The 18,715-nt window shown below is 39.1% G+C and overlaps 1 protein-coding gene across 1 annotated transcript in view; it reads left to right on the top strand.

The window, feature by feature from the left end:
- The window catches only part of DPP6 (dipeptidyl peptidase like 6), a gene marked incomplete at both ends in the record, with an annotated part of 248,705 nt that overhangs the window by 72,688 nt on the left and 157,302 nt on the right, over positions 1 to 18,715 (top strand). The window contains 2 exons of the mRNA XM_083379052.1: positions 5,960 to 6,074; positions 13,755 to 13,853. Coding sequence (XP_083235178.1) covers positions 5,960 to 6,074; positions 13,755 to 13,853 — 214 coding nt within the window. The remainder of the gene's footprint in view (positions 1 to 5,959; positions 6,075 to 13,754; positions 13,854 to 18,715) is intronic.

Here is an 18,715-nt window from a genome sequence, read left to right as displayed (position 1 = left end):
GTCATTTGACTGCTGGGTGTTCATGGACATGTTCTGCTAGTCTTCTCCTTGCAGTCTTTACACTATATATTGCAGATGAATTCTGTTTTTTCTTCTGGTGGAGGTGTAACTTAAATTATAAAATCTGACAGTAATAGTAGTTGTGGGGATTCGATTCTGCAAATTTACTAAAATTGCAGATACTGGAATAAAATTACAGTTGTATTCTCTCCCCAATATTTATTTTTGTTGAGTAACACGTGCATCTATTGTGAACTATTCAGAGATATTAATTCTGAGAATTATTGATTTCCAGTCTACTCTAATGCTTCATTGAGAGCATCAGACCCCTTCTTGAATATCCACAGAGTGAAGAAAGCAAGATTACTGATAAGTGATAGATCATTTTGAAAGACTTCCTTAGTTGTGAGATGATATCAAGGCAAAGTGAAACTGCAGTTGGAAAGTCTAAATTTGTATTCTGTGGCTGATTCAGAAGCAGATTGGAGAAGAAAATGCCCATAAAGATCTTGTTCACAGTCTCTTGATCTGGATGGTTTCCAGACTCTATGCATTCCACGCTTATTCATAATTTTCACATTTAGGAAATGATAGCTTTTGAGGTCTAAATTATAACCATCTCAATATTCAAATTATAGGAAATAGGTTGCTTGCAGATAGACAGCAAGTGTAGCTTAGTTGAGCATGTGACTAAAATAAACTTTTCCAAGGAAATACAAAGAATAAAAGTGTTGATGTATAAAATTTTCTGACTTAAAAATGTGCCTAATTTTAATATCAGATAATCTGAGGTGGTCATGCAATCAAAAGAAAATGAGTCCAGCCACAAAGATAGTAAGGAGGCTATGCCCTAAGTTTTAAAGCATCTTTTGATTTATTTCCAAAGACAGTTAAGTTTAATCCTTTGAAATTTGTAGAACAAAACTTCTCTGGCTCCTTCTGTAGACTTGCTAAGGTTTGGTCAAAAATAGTGATAGCCAATGTATTGTGTTTCATTTAGAAGCAAGTTTCATCAATATATTAAACAAGATAGCTTCTTCAAAACTTGAATCCCAGATTGCTTTCGTGTGCTTGGTCTTCTTCAATAATTAAGTAATTAAACTGGGTTAATAAAAGTCCATGCCTCTGCATTGTATTTGCACATTACTATCCGACCTCAGATCTGTCCATATTGATTGGTGGAGGCTGGCAAAGAAGTAGCAAGCTAGAAATAGAAGTAAAGTATTATTAGGTTAGTTGAAAGTATGTCTAGTCCAACATCCATGCCAATTTGTTCCTTGTTGAACAACTGTTAGAGCTAGGAAATTTATTTTGAATGTTCAACCAAAATCTCTCTCTTTGTAATGTAAACACATTCTTTCTTTTCTTGTCTTCCGGAACAACTGAGCAATTCAGCCCCATCTTCTCCATGATAGCCTTTCTAATGCCTGAATATCATTCTACAGATCATCCTACAATCTTCTCTTTCACAGACCTTGAACATGCACCGGGTTGCTAATATGCTTCCTAAAATGTAGTACACAGAGTCGGATACACTATTCCATAAAAGAATACCAGTGAAGAATAGAAAGGAATATTTGGTTATGCTACTTGTGCACTGCACGCTGGACATCTGTTAAAAGTCTGGGATTTTATGTGCAAGGACTGTCATACCACCAATATGCACAAATACAGTGAGCCGTTTGTAATTTTATTTTGATCTCCTTATTAATTACAGGCAGTCCTCGACCTACAACTATGAGATTACTTCATTTATGCCGTGGTTTTTCTCTGTTTTAAAAAATGGAACAGCTGTCAGGACTGCATGCTTTTAACCACAGAATTATCGACATAGATGCCTAGGGATTTTTATTTTTTTTAGCTTTGCTTTACCATTACAACTGTGACTGCAGTAGTGGGAAGATTACAAGATGGAAAAGACAATTTTTTTAATTCAAAGGAACCAAAATCTCTTGATATAGGAAGAGATATCAGTATATTAAATGAAAACATTCATGGTCGTTATTGTAGGCCTCTGCTGATCATTTCACTTTTTTTGCATCTGTGCCAGGATAATCTATAAATCATGTTCAAGCTGATTTTCCTTGCCTGCTATCCTGGTGGAAGTAGCTTCTTGTAGGGAACAGAGGGAATAACCCAGAGTAGGGTTGTCCAACTTCAGCAACTTTTAAGACTTGTGGACTTAAAAGTGGACTCCCAGAATTCGCAGCAGCCATGCTGGCTTGTTGCACTTTAGCTATTAAAGGACTAAAATTTCCAGAATTCACTTTGATCTCCTATCTTTCTTGAATTTGTTTTGAAAGTCACTCCTTCTCATTTGTAGGCAGCTATAAAAATTAGATCACTGAGCCGTTGTGACACAGTGGTGCCCACAACCAGGAGTTCGATTCTGACCAACTCAAGGTTGACTCAGCCTTCCATCCTTCTGAGCTCAGAAAAATGAGAACCCAGATTGTTAGGGGCAATATGCTGACATTACTAAACAGCTCAGAGAGTGTTGTAGAGCACTACAGAGCAGTATATAAGTCTAGGTCACAGGTCTGCAACCCGCGGCTCCGGAGCCGCATGCGGCTCTTTCAGCCATCTCTTGCGGCTCCCAGTCCTCTGCCATGTGCAGTCAAAAAAAAAAGTGGGACTAAAAAAGTTCAACCAATCAATTCAAATATGCAGGGTAGGTACATATCTCGCCTTGGCTCCACTCTTCAGTCAAACCCTGTTCTGCACATGCGCACATGTACGTGCATGTGCACACATTTTTTGCGGCTCCCAGTTTTTCCTTTTGTGAGGGAACCGGTTTCGAGTGGCTCTTTCACTGTTTCAGGTTGCTGACCCCTGGTCTAGGTGCTATTGCTATTGCTAAATCATGGCTGATTAAACATATTCCCTGTTAATCACAAGCCAATAATGCCAGAGAAAGCGCCTCTGATGAGACAACTTTAGAAGAAGAAAAAAATAACAAGAACTATTACATGGGTGGCTAGGGAAATTCTGGGAGTTGATATCCACACACCTTGAAGCAGACGAGTTTGAGAAATACTGTTGTAGTCCAAACTTTAATACTCACTGTCCATAATTTGACCATCATTGTGAAAGATTTTGGATCCTTGAGGACTACATGTTCAGAAGTAGCAAGTATATCAACATTCCTGAAAAAATGACTCTTTTACATAATCTGTGAGAGAAGGGAAAAGATACATTTAATCAGTGCTTTTTTTGTAAAAGAAAAAGGTGCTGGAACTCACACATGTCATACAACCCGCCTTGCCTACCCTACAAGGTTCCATCCAAAAAAGGTGCCGGAACTCCGTTCTGAGCGTTCTATGAGAAAAAAAGCCCTGCATGATTTAATTATTTTTTGTATTTGTTTTGAAATGTTATGCCTGTTTCTCTGAGCACATTCTCGATACGCCCTCACTCTGCTTCTACAATTTATCATTCTGAGCAGAAGAGACATTTATCGATAAGTATAAAATGTGGGTTTAAATTTTATAATAGATTTGAAATCAGCAGTGAACGTTAAGTTATGATGCATGCTTTCTGAATAATAACATAAAACTTAAAACGTTATTTTCAGAAGCTCCTGATATATTTATGAAATGCTGTAAATGAAAGGCAAGAGTTATAATAGGATTAGTTCAATTTGCTTTTTAAATCTACTCCATTTGGAAGTTTTACACATTCCCAGGAGGGGGAAAAAAAGCACCTCTTTTTTTCTTACTGTGAATGACAACTAATTGACTGATTAGGATCATGCCTAGACAAACTTAGAGAAAAGCTATGTTTTTTCTTCAGCAATGAAAAGACAGATGGACACCAGCTTTTGGTATTCCATATCTTCTGATAGATTTATTTTCCATAAATGAGCCGTGCCACCCATATAAACTTTTAAAGTCTTTGGTGGTGGTAATAGTTATTCAAGTGACAAAACAGTTGCCTATAAAGCCATAACTATTAAGATGGTGGCGCCATAATAATTGAAGTCAGAGCTTTGCAAGTGATCCTAAGCTTATATAAGTAAGCACAGACTTATCTGTTTATTCCAGCCCCCTGGCATTATTCATAGCTGCTCTGTATCTTTGTTTATGCATGGGAATAAACAGGCTGTCAGGAGCTGGACATGAACTAAGAGTTATCTACAAGAGGAAGCATTCCCTGGTGCACTGTTTGGCTTAGAGCAGCATATAAATTGCAGTAAACAAATACATAATCATATATCAAACGGTCTGCTACTTGGAGGGATAAAAAAATTCAGGTGTCTTTTACTTACCTTTCTCATTTCTTCTTTCTGGAAGAATTTCTTTCTTTCTTCTCTTCCCTTGGACCTTTTTTTGTCCACATCCTAATAATAATAATAATAATAATAATAATAATAATAATAATAATAATAATAATAATAATAATAATAATAATAATAATAATAATAATAATAATAAAAAGTTGGAAGGGACCTTGGAGGTCATCTAGTCCAACCCCCTGCTCAGGCAGGAAACCCTATACCATTTCAGGCAAATGGCTGTCCAGTCTCTTCTTAAAAACCTCCAGTGTTGGAGCATTCACCGCTTCTGGAGGCAGGTTGTTCCACTGGTTAATTGTTCTAACTGTCAGGAAGTTTCTCCTTAGTTCTAGGTTGCTTCTCTCCTTGACTAGTTTCCATCCGTTGCTTCCTGTCCTGCCTTCGGGTGCTTTGGAGAATAGTTTGGCTCCCTCTTCTTTGTGGCAGCCCCTGAGATAGTGGAGCACTGCTATCATGTCACCCCTCACCCTTCTCTTCGTTAAACTACACATACCCAATTCCAGCAACCGTTCCCTATATGTTTTAGCCTCCAGTCCCCCAATCATTTTTGTTGCTCTTCTCTGTACTCTTTCTAGAGTCTTGACATCTTTTTTACATCGTGGTGACCAAGACTGGATGCAGTATACTCTTTTCTTACCCTTTTGGCCTACGGTAGCTATATTCTATCACAAATAGTCCTTCACTTTTGACCACAGTTGGGACCAGAATTTTAATTGCTAAGCTATACAGTCATCAAGACGGTCATCATGTGCCTAGCCTGATTTTACAATTATTTTTAACGTGCTCATTACATGAATCACTGTGATCATTAAGTGAATCACACAGTCCTTAAGCAAATTCACTTTCCCCAATTTTCATAGTTTGTCACAAACCAGCTGGGAAAGTTGCAAATGGTGATCACATGACCCGGAGTCAGGGAGCTGTCATAAATACATGCCAGTTGACAAGTACTCAAATGTTGACCACATGACCATGTGAATGCCACAACGGTCATAAGTGTGAAACATGTTCATAAGTCACGTTTTTCAGCACTGGTATAACTTCAAATGGTGAATAAATGAATGATTATAAGTGGAGGACTATTTGTACACTCCAGCCAATCAACTTAGACAAAGCTATTCTTGCTTACTGAAGAGCTATCCATAACATAGAAGCCTATGGAACTGTATCTCTTCAAAATGTAGGTGATCTAATAGCAACAGCAATGGCATTTAGACTTATATTCTCCTTCACAGTGCTTTAAAGCCCTCTCTAAGCAGTTTACAGAGTCAGCATTTTGCCTCTCCAACAATCTGGGCCTTCATTTTACCGACCTTGGAAGGATGGGAGCCTCAGTCAACCTTGAGCCGGTCAAAATCGAACTCCTAGCAGTCAGCAGCCTGTAATAGTGCATTTCTAACATTGCAGCATCACCAGAATGGTTACGGCCAGTGGTGGGATTCAGATATGTGAACAACTGTTTCTCTGTGTGGATGCTGCTTCCAGAAGTCCGTTCTGGGCCTGGGCAATAAAAAATTAGCTACTGGTTCTGCCGAACTGGTGCGAACCGGCTGAATCCCACCAATGGTTACGGCTATTAAAATAATTTACATTATTATGGCTTCTTAGATTTAGGTTGTTGCACTTCATGTTACTTATTCTTTCTTCTCCATTTGTTGCTTGTAGGAGCTGGTGGGAAGCAATCCTCCACAAAGGAACTGGAAAGGCATTGCAATTGCTCTCCTTGTGATTCTGGTTATCTGCTCCTTGATTGTCACTTCTGTTATCTTGCTGACACCAGGTATTTATATAATCTTTGGCTTTTGTTGCTGCTGTTGTTCTAATTTCAGAATCTTCCTAAAGGCATTTTAAAAAGGCAAAGGCCTGATTATATTCAGTTGGGCTGAGAGATCAGTCCTATCATGGGAATCTCTAAATCCTGCTCTCTTGAGCCCTGTTAATCTTCAATAAAAGGTCGGATTCTCTTTAAAAACTTTCTTTTTCTTAAAAAAAAATAATATCAAGAATATACATGCGTATATCAAAGAATCGTAAGTATCCATATACTATATGAAAAGAACTGCTCAAATGAGGTAGCAATTGATCCTGAGACTCCTCAACATATAACCACAATTGGAAAAAGAATTTCAGGCATTAATTGTTGGGGTCATAAATCGAGACACACATATGACCAGCCCCAATTTTTTTGACTGTTTTTACAGTGATCATTAAGCAAATCACATAGTCATTAAACTGATCCAATCTCTAAATGGGTGTGTTTTCCCCCAGAAACTGGCAAAAAAAAAGTTAGAAATCATGCTTATGTGACTACAGTGCACTGCATCCAATTGTAAATGCAAACCAGTTGCCATGCTGAAATGCAGTCACGTGACTACAGGGTAACTTTGTTTATTAAATTTATTTCACCATAGGAAACTATGGGCAGCTTTTTTGGCTAAAAGTGCATTGCAGGCCATAAGGCCCTGTTTTTGAGGCCATTATAAGTTCAAATAGTCATTAAATGATTAATCGTAAATCAAGGATTACCTGTATATTCACTTGTGTTGCCAATCTAAAACAAGGATTTACAAAACTTGATTGACATGTTCAGGGCTGTAAAGCAAGTAGCCTTCTACTTAATCAAGCCATTTGTGCATTTAGTTCAGGGGTAGGCAACCTCGGCTCTTTTATGACTCATGGACTTAAACTCCCAGAATTAGCTGACTCAGGAATTCTGGGAGTTGAAGTCCATGAGTCATAAAAGAGCCGAGGTTGCCGACCCCTGATTTAGTGCAACTGAGAGTGATTCCTTAGATTCTAAGATGGGAGTGGGGTTTTTTTACAACTGCTTCTTCAAATTGGAAAAGGCAGGAATTAGAGATTGGATCTTCTCCACTAAAGCACGTGATCTGCCACCAAATTGTCATCTGTGGGCTGATTCTTGGGAGATGTTTTATGATTGGTCAAGAGCATTCATTTATACAGGGATTCTCAAACTTTATAGTTTTGCACCCCTCAAAATAATAAATGAACCATTGATGCTCTCCTTAAGCAATAATTTCATTAGCATGGAAGAATGGGGATCATGAAACCCCATGCTGGTAATGACCTATAAAGCCCTAAATGGCTTGGGTCCGGATTATCTAAGGGAACACCTGCTGCCGGCATCAACTTCCCACCGTCCTATGCGCTCCCACAGGGAGGGCCTTCTTAGGGTACCGCCGGTCAAGGAATGCTGGCGGGTTATTCCCAGGGGAAGGGCGTTCTCTGTGGGCGCGCCGGCAGTGGCGTAGCGTGGGTTGTCAGCACCCGGGGCAAGGCAAGTAATTTGCGCCCCCTAACCGCACCGCACGCCTGGCACCCCCCCTCCACAGTGGGCGGCGACCCGGCGGCTCGGATCGGATTCGCACAGCCAGCACTGCAGTGAGAGAGAGTGAGTGAGCCAGGCAAGGGCAGAGAGCTGCGAGTGCGAGCGCGCCCCCCCAGATGTTGCACCCGGTGTGGCCGGCCCCCCTGCACCCCCCATTCTATGCCACTGTGCGCCGGCCCTATGGAACCAGCTCCCCACGGAACTTAGGACTGCCCCCGACCTTCGCTCATTTCTCAGGGACTTGAAAACTTGGTTTTTTGAGCTGTCTGGCCCAGACTGAGGGGTTTAAATTATTTATTAATGGGGTTTTAGTTTAAATTCAGGGACTTAATTTAATCTTAGTTTTAATTGATTTTAACTTTGTATGTTATGTATTTTTAATTTTTCCCTGTAAACCGCCCTGAGTCCTACGGGACTAGGGCGGTATACAAGTTTAATAAATAAATAAATAAATAAATAAATAAATAAATAAATAAATAAATAAATAAATAAATAAATAAACAAACAAACAAACCCACCTACCAAGTTCAATAATATTTCACTGTACCTAACAAAAGTCACAGAGATACCTGTCATATTACAAACCGAGAAGAGAACCAAGTTGAAAACTGAACTGCTCAGTGAAATGAATGTCTAAAGTCCAGCAGTATCTTTAAAACTCCACTCTGTATTCTCTCGCGAATTTCCTGTCTGGAGCAACAATTGCAGAAAATACGCACATTTCTGCTGACCAGGATGAGTGAAGGTGAACTCCAGCTGCATTCAAGCTTTAGAGTGCATGCTATATTTACTAAGTCTGGATCCCTGCAAGATGACATGGAAGCATAAATTATTTGACTGTGATCTATCAGGCCTTTCCTCTGCTCCACTTGGAAGCAATTCAGTTCCATGGACATATATCATGGACATCCAGAGATGAATCTCTCATGGTCAAATTGAAATCCTGTAATGGCGTGTGACAATGAAATATGAAGCAAAGAGATGCCGTCTAGGGAACCATCAGATACAGCTGCATAATGGGTGGAGAAAGGCTGAGAGAAAAAATCCTCCCTAACTTCTTAGACTTTAAAAGAAATGGTAGGAGATGTGTACTTTTAGACTTGCAAGACTTTATTAATGTAGCCTTATAGTAAAGTAGAATTAGCTTATCAGGTCATGTTTCCATCTGGTTTGCTTGGAAAGACTGACTTTAATTTTGCAAGTCTCATTCTGTCTTCCAAAGAGAAGAATTTCAGGATTGGACTCTGATCCTCAAGAAACTCCACTATAGAATTAGCTTATCAGGTCATGTTTCCATCTGGTTTGCTTGGAAAGACTGACTTTAATTTTGCAAGTCTCATTCTGTCTTCCAAAGAGAAGAATTTCAGGATTGGACTCTGATCCTCAAGAAACTCCACTATAGAATTAGCTTATCAGGTCATGTTTCCATCTGGTTTGCTTGGAAAGACTGACTTTAATTTTGCAAGTCTCATTCTGTCTTCCAAAGAGAAGAATTTCAGGATTGGACTCTGATCCTCAAGAAACTCCACTATAGAATTAGCTTATCAGGTCATGTTTCCATCTGGTTTGCTTGGAAAGACTGACTTTAATTTTGCAAGTCTCATTCTGTCTTCCAAAGAGAAGAATTTCAGGATTGGACTCTGATCCTCAAGAAACTCCACTATAGAATTAGCTTATCAGGTCATGTTTCCATCTGGTTTGCTTGGAAAGACTGACTTTAATTTTGCAAGTCTCATTCTGTCTTCCAAAGAGAAGAATTTCAGGATTGGACTCTGATCCTCAAGAAACTCCACTATATGCTGGGCTGAGGCTGCAGTGTTGTTGTAACACCCTCAGCAGGTGGATGCATGTCTCCCTAAAACATGCATCCAAATGAGATCCACTGTCACTTAACAGAGCCCTTTAAAATACCTGCCTTTAATTTTTACCTGGAAAGTGAGATCTGCTTGTGATTTGCCTTTTATATACCTCCTTTTCTTGTTTCCTTCCCTTCCTTACTAAGGTCATCAAATGCCTTAGCAAACATTTGGTAGTTTGTCTGGATCTCCTCTTTTTCACTCATCCAAGGACCCAAATATCCCCTTAAACGATTCAATTATAGGTCACCCCTCAATTTGAAGATCAATATTAGAAATAACTGCTCAACCCTAAAGGCACTTCCATGCATTTCCAAATCAAAATATTTAAAAACCAGGTTCTTGTATCAAATGATTAAAGGAGTGTTATGCCCCTGAGCATCTTTACCATTGTTTATACTTTTACTTGTTATGCAGGCCACACACATCCCTATTTAAAGATGCCATAAACAGTTTCCTTTGAGCCAATTAATGGAGAGGAAAATGGCTTTTCACTTCAGTAGTCCCAAAGTACTTCAGCCACTTAAGATTCAGACATGAAGCCTGCTTTATTTCATTAACAGGCACACAAACTGCAATTTGTACTACATGCTAATGGTTTAGTTCTAAGAGCGATTGCCAACACGCTAATCAAAGGGAAGGGAAGGACTATGCAAATCAAAGCAGGACATCACAGCAAGAATGAAATGGCTATGCAAATTAAATCACAGCACCTATGCAAATGAAGGCATGGTATCAGAGGAGTTACAAATGGACTATGCCCATGAAAGTACCAAGAGTTTTTGTACACCTGTCAGATGAGGCAGAACCATCTCTACACTAATCTCTTGGCTCATTGGCCACAGCTGACAGGGCAAGGAACAAATGAATTATAAACCAGCATATAGGAATCTGTAGATTTTTTTCCAGATGATATACTACCTCATTAAATCATATCCTATGGAAGGTAAGTTTAAGATGCTTTCTCGAATGACATTTTTGACTCAGACTCAAGTTTCCTTTGGCTGACCATAGTCTTGGTTGTGGCTTGTCCTCCAAATCCTCAAGATTATTCTTACAACCAATTACAGGCTTGTACTATTAGACTGATGTAATTCTCCATGGAAGAAACACATAACATCTGGTCTGATCCATTGCTGGCTTTTTCTATATATTGACATTGGGCTTATATCAAGCCTAGAGTGAGGTCAAGCATAAATTATTTGACTGTAATATACCAAGTAATAAGACTATTATCACATGCATCTCCTACAGTAACTTCAAAGATCCACCTTTCATTATCTTCAAATACAGATCCTTACTTGGTGGCCACAGTTGAGACCAACAATTCCATCACTAAGCAATACTATCACTAAGTAGTCTGTGACCATGACAGACTTAATGTCCTCACTTTTGCCATGGTCATTAAGAAAGACCTCATATGACTGCCACTTATGATGTTACTGCCAGCTTCTCCAATGACTCTGCTTGTCAAAAGCCAATTGTGAGGCACACAAATGTTGTTCAATGACCATGGGATCCTGCTGGCTGTCAAGCAGCCAAATGTCCATCATGTGACCGTGGGTTGCTGGGACAGTCATAAATACAAAGACAAGTTGTCACATTGCTTTATTAGTGTGGTCATGACTTTGGTTGTTAAAGAAGGCAGTCATCAAGCAAGGTCTACCTAGGCTTGAGTTTCAACACAGGAGAGCTCAGACACTGGAATATTTAGGTGCTTTAGCCTCAGTGATATTGTCAGCTCATTAGGTAAACCAGACAAGAAATCAACTCCACAGGAAGGCTAAAACTACTTTATTGAGATTGCCTACAAAACAGAACCTTGCAAATGTGATTGTTACGTGCATTCTGCTTCTTGTAGTTCAATGAATTGGGGAAATGTCTTTTATGAAGGATAGCTGGACATCCTGAACTTTAAAAATGCTTCAGTCCCTTTTGCTTAGGTTAGGGTTCCTGCATATCTCTCTAAAAAGCAATTTCTCCTTACTCCCCAGGAATTCATTAGTATCCCCTATCCAGACACTAAAATTGCCTTGAACCATGAGATGAGCAGTGTATAAATTTAATAAATATGAAATCGAGCCAGTTGCATATGTTCTCTTGAAAAGCACCATCATCTGCAAAGGACAAAGTTCATCCATCACTGGGACAAATCCCAGGAAGCAATGATGTATTTCCAATGAAATAGCAAAGTGTCTTCTTGGAAAATAGCTAAATTTTGTGCCATAGCAATGGCAGTAAGCAGTGGTGGGTCTGAACACAATACAGATACAATTAGCTCCTGCTGTGAATAAGCTATTTCATCCAAGATCATTTGTGTTTTAACTCTATTTTCTTTCTCTCCTTTTGATCTATGATTATAAATTGTTTAACAAATGGAAATACATGCTTATCTAGGAGACCTAACCAAAATCCTTCCTTAATTAGAACTGGGCCATTTCTTTATAGCAGTATTTCTAAACTTCAGCAATTTAATAATGTATAGATTTCAACTCCCATAATTCCTCAGTTGGTATATTGGGGAATTCTGGAAAGTGAAGCCCACATATTTTAGAGCTGCTGAGATTGAAAAACACTGTTTCATTGGAATCAGATAAATACAAGAATGTATGGGGGCTTTGTAACTCTCCAGAACCTTGTTCAGCAAGATATGATAGAAAAAAGGGGAAAATAACAGAAAGAGATCGAGATGGAATAGGAATTAACCGTCTTAGGCTGAACATATAAAAGCCCCTAAACTGACTAAATTTGGTCTATTACAGCCATCTTATAAAACTACAGAACTTTTGCTTTGTTGTAAAAAAATAATATTTTATTTATTTAATGAACATTTTATTTACATTCATTTGTTGTATGTCTATGGAGATTCTCAGTCATCCATGTCGTGGTTGTCCAAAAGGCACTTTTCCATGGAGACGTTTCGTTTCTCATCCAAGAAGCTTCTTCAGTTCTGATTGGACTGAACTGAGGAAGCTTCTTAGATGAGAAGCGAAACATCTTCAAGGAAAAACAAAGTCCAGTTGCTTTTGAAAAAGCATTTTTTGGGATATTCATTTGCTATTCCTTTGGATTTTTATGACTAAATCCAACCAGACACAGAGCAAGTTGCATAATCACAATTCAAAATATCCCCAGTATAACTTAAAACATAAATATCCCCAGTAGAACTTAAAATGAAACAAATAAATGTCCACTGTAGGTAACACGCACTAAAGAAGACCCTTGCTAACAATTAAAATCCACAATAAATGATACAACTATAAGTAGCAGCACTAATATTCTATAAACAGCCCTTTAACTCATCATATCAATTATGTACAAAATGAAAATCTATTCTCAAAGGACTTTTGCAACAGTTGGGTCCAAACACATGTAGTGACAGTCACCGGCCTCAAAATGACAGGTGCAACCATTTTAAAATCCATTTTTAATCATAAAATATATAACTATGGGAGGCAAAAATGTCTGGTTTTCTATATGACCATTTCTATATTGTGGCTTTTAGGTTTATCAAAACATTTTAGAACTAAAGTCAATGAAGATTCTCAGTCATCCAGGTAGAACTGAGGCAATTCCATTGGGGAAGAAACCCTGAGGTTGAAATACCCCTAAGAATTTTGGGAGTTGGTACATTCCAACAGCTCCCTGCCTATTCAGATTCCCCTCACCAACTTGCTCAGACCAAAGAAGTTGCTTCGATGGGCAGCAAAAATCAACAAGAAATAAGTCCAGTTGCCATGACTACATTTCCAGACAATTCTAGAGCTAGAGTTTAGTCTTCTATTATCATTGCTTTAAGACTAAATTGGATCTGACCTGTGGAAATATGACATGTGTTTTATGCAAAATAGTTTTATAAGATGGCACAAAACTATTGATTTTATTTTTATAGTTTCACAGATGCCCCTTATATTCACTCTGCCGTATTTTCACTCCATTATCTCGCAATGAATGTTGTAAAGTTGTCTTGTACTGGTTTGGTGGCAAAACACCTTCCCTGACATCTCAATTGAGCCTTCTCTATTGCGCTAATAAGTGCGATCCTGGATTTTCTTCACACATTCCAAGTTGCAAATGGAAAAGATCTCTGCTAATTAGATCAACGGTAATGCAATAAGGAATTCTAACAAATCCCATGTACACCTATGCAACGTTGCTAATTCAGAAGGAAAATGGATAACTGGTTTCATTTGTTGAATGGGCAGGTAAATTGCAAATTAAACATATTGGATATTTCATCCCTCTTGATTTACAGTTGAAGATAATAGCCAGTCTCAGAAGAAGAAAATTACAGTTGAAGATCTATTCAGCGAAGATTTCAAAATTCATGATCCAGAGGCTAAATGGATAAGTGGTAAGTCTTGCAATCACGTATAAAAATAACTTCCTACGCCATTTGTTTCAAGCACTTCTCTTGCCTGTGGTGTTTCATTGTATTTTTCAGCTGAGCAAAATTTTATAAAGAGATTCTGTATAAGTCAAACCTTTTCATCCAGTGAGCATAGTGATACCACAACTGGCAACATCTTCCCGATATTATGAAGCACAGCACAGCCTTTGGGCTTTATAAATAATATGTTGCAAAGAGCTGAATTAGAAAACTTTACTATTGATTTATTGATTTATTTAAAAAATAGGTTATGCCTATTCTAGAGCAATACATTGAAAATGAAATATTGCATGGAGTAGTAGAAGCTAAACATCAGTACAGTGAAACGAAGAAGTGCAAAAGCTTGTTATCTAGGTTTAACTGCAGAATGTTTAAGCAAAAAGGTAAAAAGAGTATTATAATCAGAGTATGTCTCATAGGAACGTATACCAAAGTATACATTGCGGAAAAGAATTTTACAAGTAAGGATGTACAGGGGCTGTTTTTGATTTGTTGATGGAATTGCTTTGGGGCTTGAGCTACTAATTAGACAGAGAGCTGTGAAGGTGAAACAGGAAAACTACCCAGAATTCCTTACAAGGACGGGAGACACAAAGTAGATAACACGTAACAGAATAAGAGACAGATTTGGATTATAGAACCTCCATCTTCTCCTCCTCCTCCTCCTCCTTTTGATGACATAGTTCTGGGTTTCTGCCTTCCCAGTCTGTAAATCTGTTGGGACTGCAATTCCAGGTTTCCCTGCCCAACATAAAAAATCCACCCTTCTCTGCCCCACTGTGTTTTCCATTGGTTAATCCCTGACAAAAGTATAATTCAAGCCCATTACAAAATACATACGCCTCTCATCAGATCAGCACCAAGGATGCCTGAATAGAACATCTGGCTCCTGTTTCTCTAAACGGCTCTAAAATCTTTAGATGAAGAGCGTGCCAAATATTTTTTTAATTTCACCTATATATTCCTCACTTAGGAGTGTAACATCTTATTACTCATATATTCTGTTACTTAATGCTTATTTAGCAGTAAAGACTCAAGATATGAAATAAATGACAGCACTTTTAACCAGCTGCCCTCTTACCATTTTAGAACAAAGTGTGTGGGGGGGTGAGTAGCAGATGTTCCTGTCACCACAGGTGTGTGTGTATGTGTATACACACACACACACAAACCACAAACATATATATGTGTGTGTGTGTGTGTGTGTGTGTGTGTGTATACATACTGGGATGGATAAAATACAGTCGTTTATTGCTAAAAGATCATAATAAGCAATAAAAAGTAACCGTTTAAAGCATATGATCTTTTAGCAATAAACAACTGTTTTTTATCCATCCTGGTGTTCGAAGATTTTATACTTTAAGTAAATATGCCTGGGATTCGTACTTTTAAAATTATTAAAAATATATCTATCTATCTATCTATCTATCTATCTATCTATCTATCTATCTATCTATCTATCTATCTATCCATCCATCCATCCATCCATCCATCCATCCATCCATCCATCCATCCATCCATCTATCTATCTATCTATCTATCTATCTATCTATCTATCTATCTATCTATCTATCTATCTATCTACACACACAAACACACACATATACATACATACATATACATACACATATACATACATAGAGATGCGGTGGCTCAGTGGGTTAGGACGCTAAGCTTGTCGATCAGATGGTCAGCAGTTTGGCGGGTCAAATCCCGAGTGCCGCGTAACAGAGTGAGTGCCTGTTACTCATCCCAGCTTCTGCCACCCTAGCAGTTTGAAAGCACGTAAAAATGCAAGTAGAAAAATAGGGACCACTACGGTGGGAAGGTAACAGCATTCCGTGCGCCTTTGGCGTCTAGTCATGTCGGACACATGAGCACGGAGACGTCCTCGGACAAACGCTGGCACTTCAGCTTTGAAACGGAGATGAGCAACAGCCCCTAGAGTTGGAAATGACTAGCACGCATGTGCGGGGGAACCTTTACCTTTATACATACACACATATATCACGTGGTTGCTGCAAAGGATGTAACAATGAAGACCGGTCATACGTCACTTTTTTCAGTGTCATTGTAACATTGAATGCATTAAATGAATGGATGTAAGTCGAGGACTACTTCTGTAGGGCAATTAATTTAATACAAAGATGCTTTTACTGAAATAGCTAGATTTATTTTTACAGTGGACAGTCAGGCATTCTTCTCGGACAGAGTATGGAAATTACTTGAAGTAGTACCAGGGTGACTACAGAGTTCATGGCCTGACTTCAACACACAATAATTAGAACAGGGTTGTCAAACTCTATTTCATTGAGGGCCACATCAGCATTATGTTTGCCCTCGGGGCGGGGCAGGCAGGGCCGTGGAGAGGATCTGTGGGTCTCTGGCAGAGGGGGGATTCAACTGCGGCAGATGCCGGGGCCTGGTTCACCAGAGCTGCGCCGGAGTCCCCTGCACACTTGCCACGTCCTGTGCCAGGCTGGGGTAGGGTGTGGTTGGGATGGTTGGGGGCCAGACCCTCGCCATCTCTGGGGTGGCCCCAGAAATGGGCCCATCATAGACCGGATGTGGCCCACAGGCCGTGTGTTTGACAAGTCTGAACTAGAAGGTCCATCATGCATCTGTGTTTATTCAGATATAAATCCCATGGACATGACTCCTGGTAAGAGCAGGGTTTTCACAGTGCATTGAGATTTTGAGTTGTTTTGGGACCAAATTGTGTGGTATATAGATTACTATGTAACTATTCAAGTTCTTGGGTACAATAATGAATAGTTTAAAATGTCCATGCAAGGTTCCTGGATCTACCAACTATATTTCTTCTCAAAAGGATTCATCAAACTACTTTTCTTTCCATCATTCTCCATTACAATACCTGCCTTTTAGGACTTGCCCAGAAGTAGATGGATCTTCCTTAGAGAATTAGGGATGCTATCACTGGTCTTAATCAGGTAAAAGTGCCAGGGATGAAAAGAAGTAGATTTGAGGGCCTGCTACAACTTTGGGACTGCAGGAGTAGAGAGAACTAGACCCAGTTTAGTGTAGTGGTAAAGGTGCTAGATCAGGAAACCTGGAGGCTCAGAGGTAGGAAAGCAATTTGGTGATCTTGGCTGGTTACTCTCCCTCACTTCATAGGTAGTTATTGTGGGAAACATAGAAGGCGTATTATGTATGTTCATCACCTTGGGTTTCTTATAAAGTAATAAAGGCAGGATAAAAATCTAATAAATATAAAGACAGGATAAAAATCTAATGAATGAATAAATTAAAGCAGAATCCTGCCAGAAATATGAAGAGGTTTCCACATACAGGCTGGATCAAGAGCCTAGTAAGGCTGGAACTGTAGGAGCAGCTATGACGACACTGATTGAAGCCTATGCTTGAGGCTGGTTTAACATTTTCTTTTTTCAGCACTGCTGCTATTGGACAGCTCCCTATCAATTGAAGCATTTGGGTCCTGCAAGGGTGCTACTCTTGCACGAACAGTGGGAAATTGGAGCCCCATTGCAATGGAAGGGAAAGTAGTAACTAGAGTTCCTGGCTTTTAGTTTTGCAAAGGAAAACATCTTTATAATCTATAAACCCCAACCCAAGAGACCATGGATGAATCCTCGGTTCTATCTATTGCTTCTGTCATCTTGGTTTCAGTCTCGGATGCTTCCTTTTCATTAAGCCATGCTAGAGGTAAAAAAGTTGCTCAGGGCTCCATATAATGTATGTTTTCATTCTTGTTCTTGGCTGAAAAGGATCGAGCTGTGTGTCTCATTAACAGGTTGAAAAGACTGAAGGTTGATCTGGCACTGAAAAAGATCTCTAGTCAGCTGTCACTGGGTGAGCTGTTATATAAATGTCAGATGGCTTTGGAGCTGAATGGCTTAGCCTTTTGCTGCTGCTTTCTCTTAGAATGTGTCCGATTCTCAGTTGTTTTTAGCATAAAAGCTCAGAAGATCTCCATTGTATAACTTAGCATTCTTTCCAGTCTATGAGTCCTGAATGACAGAGATGGGCAACTTGCCGAAAGAAATAAATTAAATGTCACCATTTTCATCTGAGGCCATCAGAACAATTCTGTAGCCTTAATTAAGATTCGCATAACCCTGTGGGGCTGACAAATGTAGTTATTATACTCATTTTACAGCTGGGTAAACAACAAAACAGAATGATGACTTTTAAGTTCATCAGCGAGGCAGTATGGAGCTGGGAAAACAATATGGTGCACCATTTTGATAAGCACTATCATAAACCACTTTTGTCTTTATTAATTTCATTGTAGTCTTGGATTCCATTCATGATAACTTAGTTGATGGACAACAGTACTAGAACCCATTAAAATAAGCATTGAATTGACAACTAAACCCTTTTATTTGAGCACTCAAGAAAATAATCTGAAATAATAATACAATGGTATTCCCTTGAATACAGATGGATTGAATTCCAAAAGATTAGTTAGTTGTGTTTATATACATTTAAAGAGGAGATGGCAGACCATGCGTGGTTGAAGCATTTAATATTTCCATTTTTCAAAACAGAAAAGCTACTGTTCTTGCTGATATGTGGCAGTAAATCCTACTGGAGAATCTTTGCATCTGGCTATAAAGTAAGACGCGGGACGCGGTGGCTCAGTGGGTTAGGATGCTGAGCTTGTCGATCGGAAGGTCGGCAGTTTGGCAGGTTGAATCCCGAGTGCCGCGTAACAGAGTGAGCGCCTGTTACTCGTCCCAGCTTCTGCCAACCTAGCAGTTCGAAAGCACGTAAAAATGCAAGTAGAAAAATAGGGACCACTACAGTGGGAAGGTAACAGTGTTCCATATGCCTTTGGCATCTAG

Source organism: Vipera ursinii (assembly GCF_947247035.1).
Source record: "Vipera ursinii genome assembly, chromosome: Z".
Classification (NCBI taxonomy): Eukaryota; Metazoa; Chordata; class Lepidosauria; order Squamata; family Viperidae; genus Vipera; species Vipera ursinii.
This window is presented reverse-complemented; position numbering and strand designations above follow the sequence as displayed.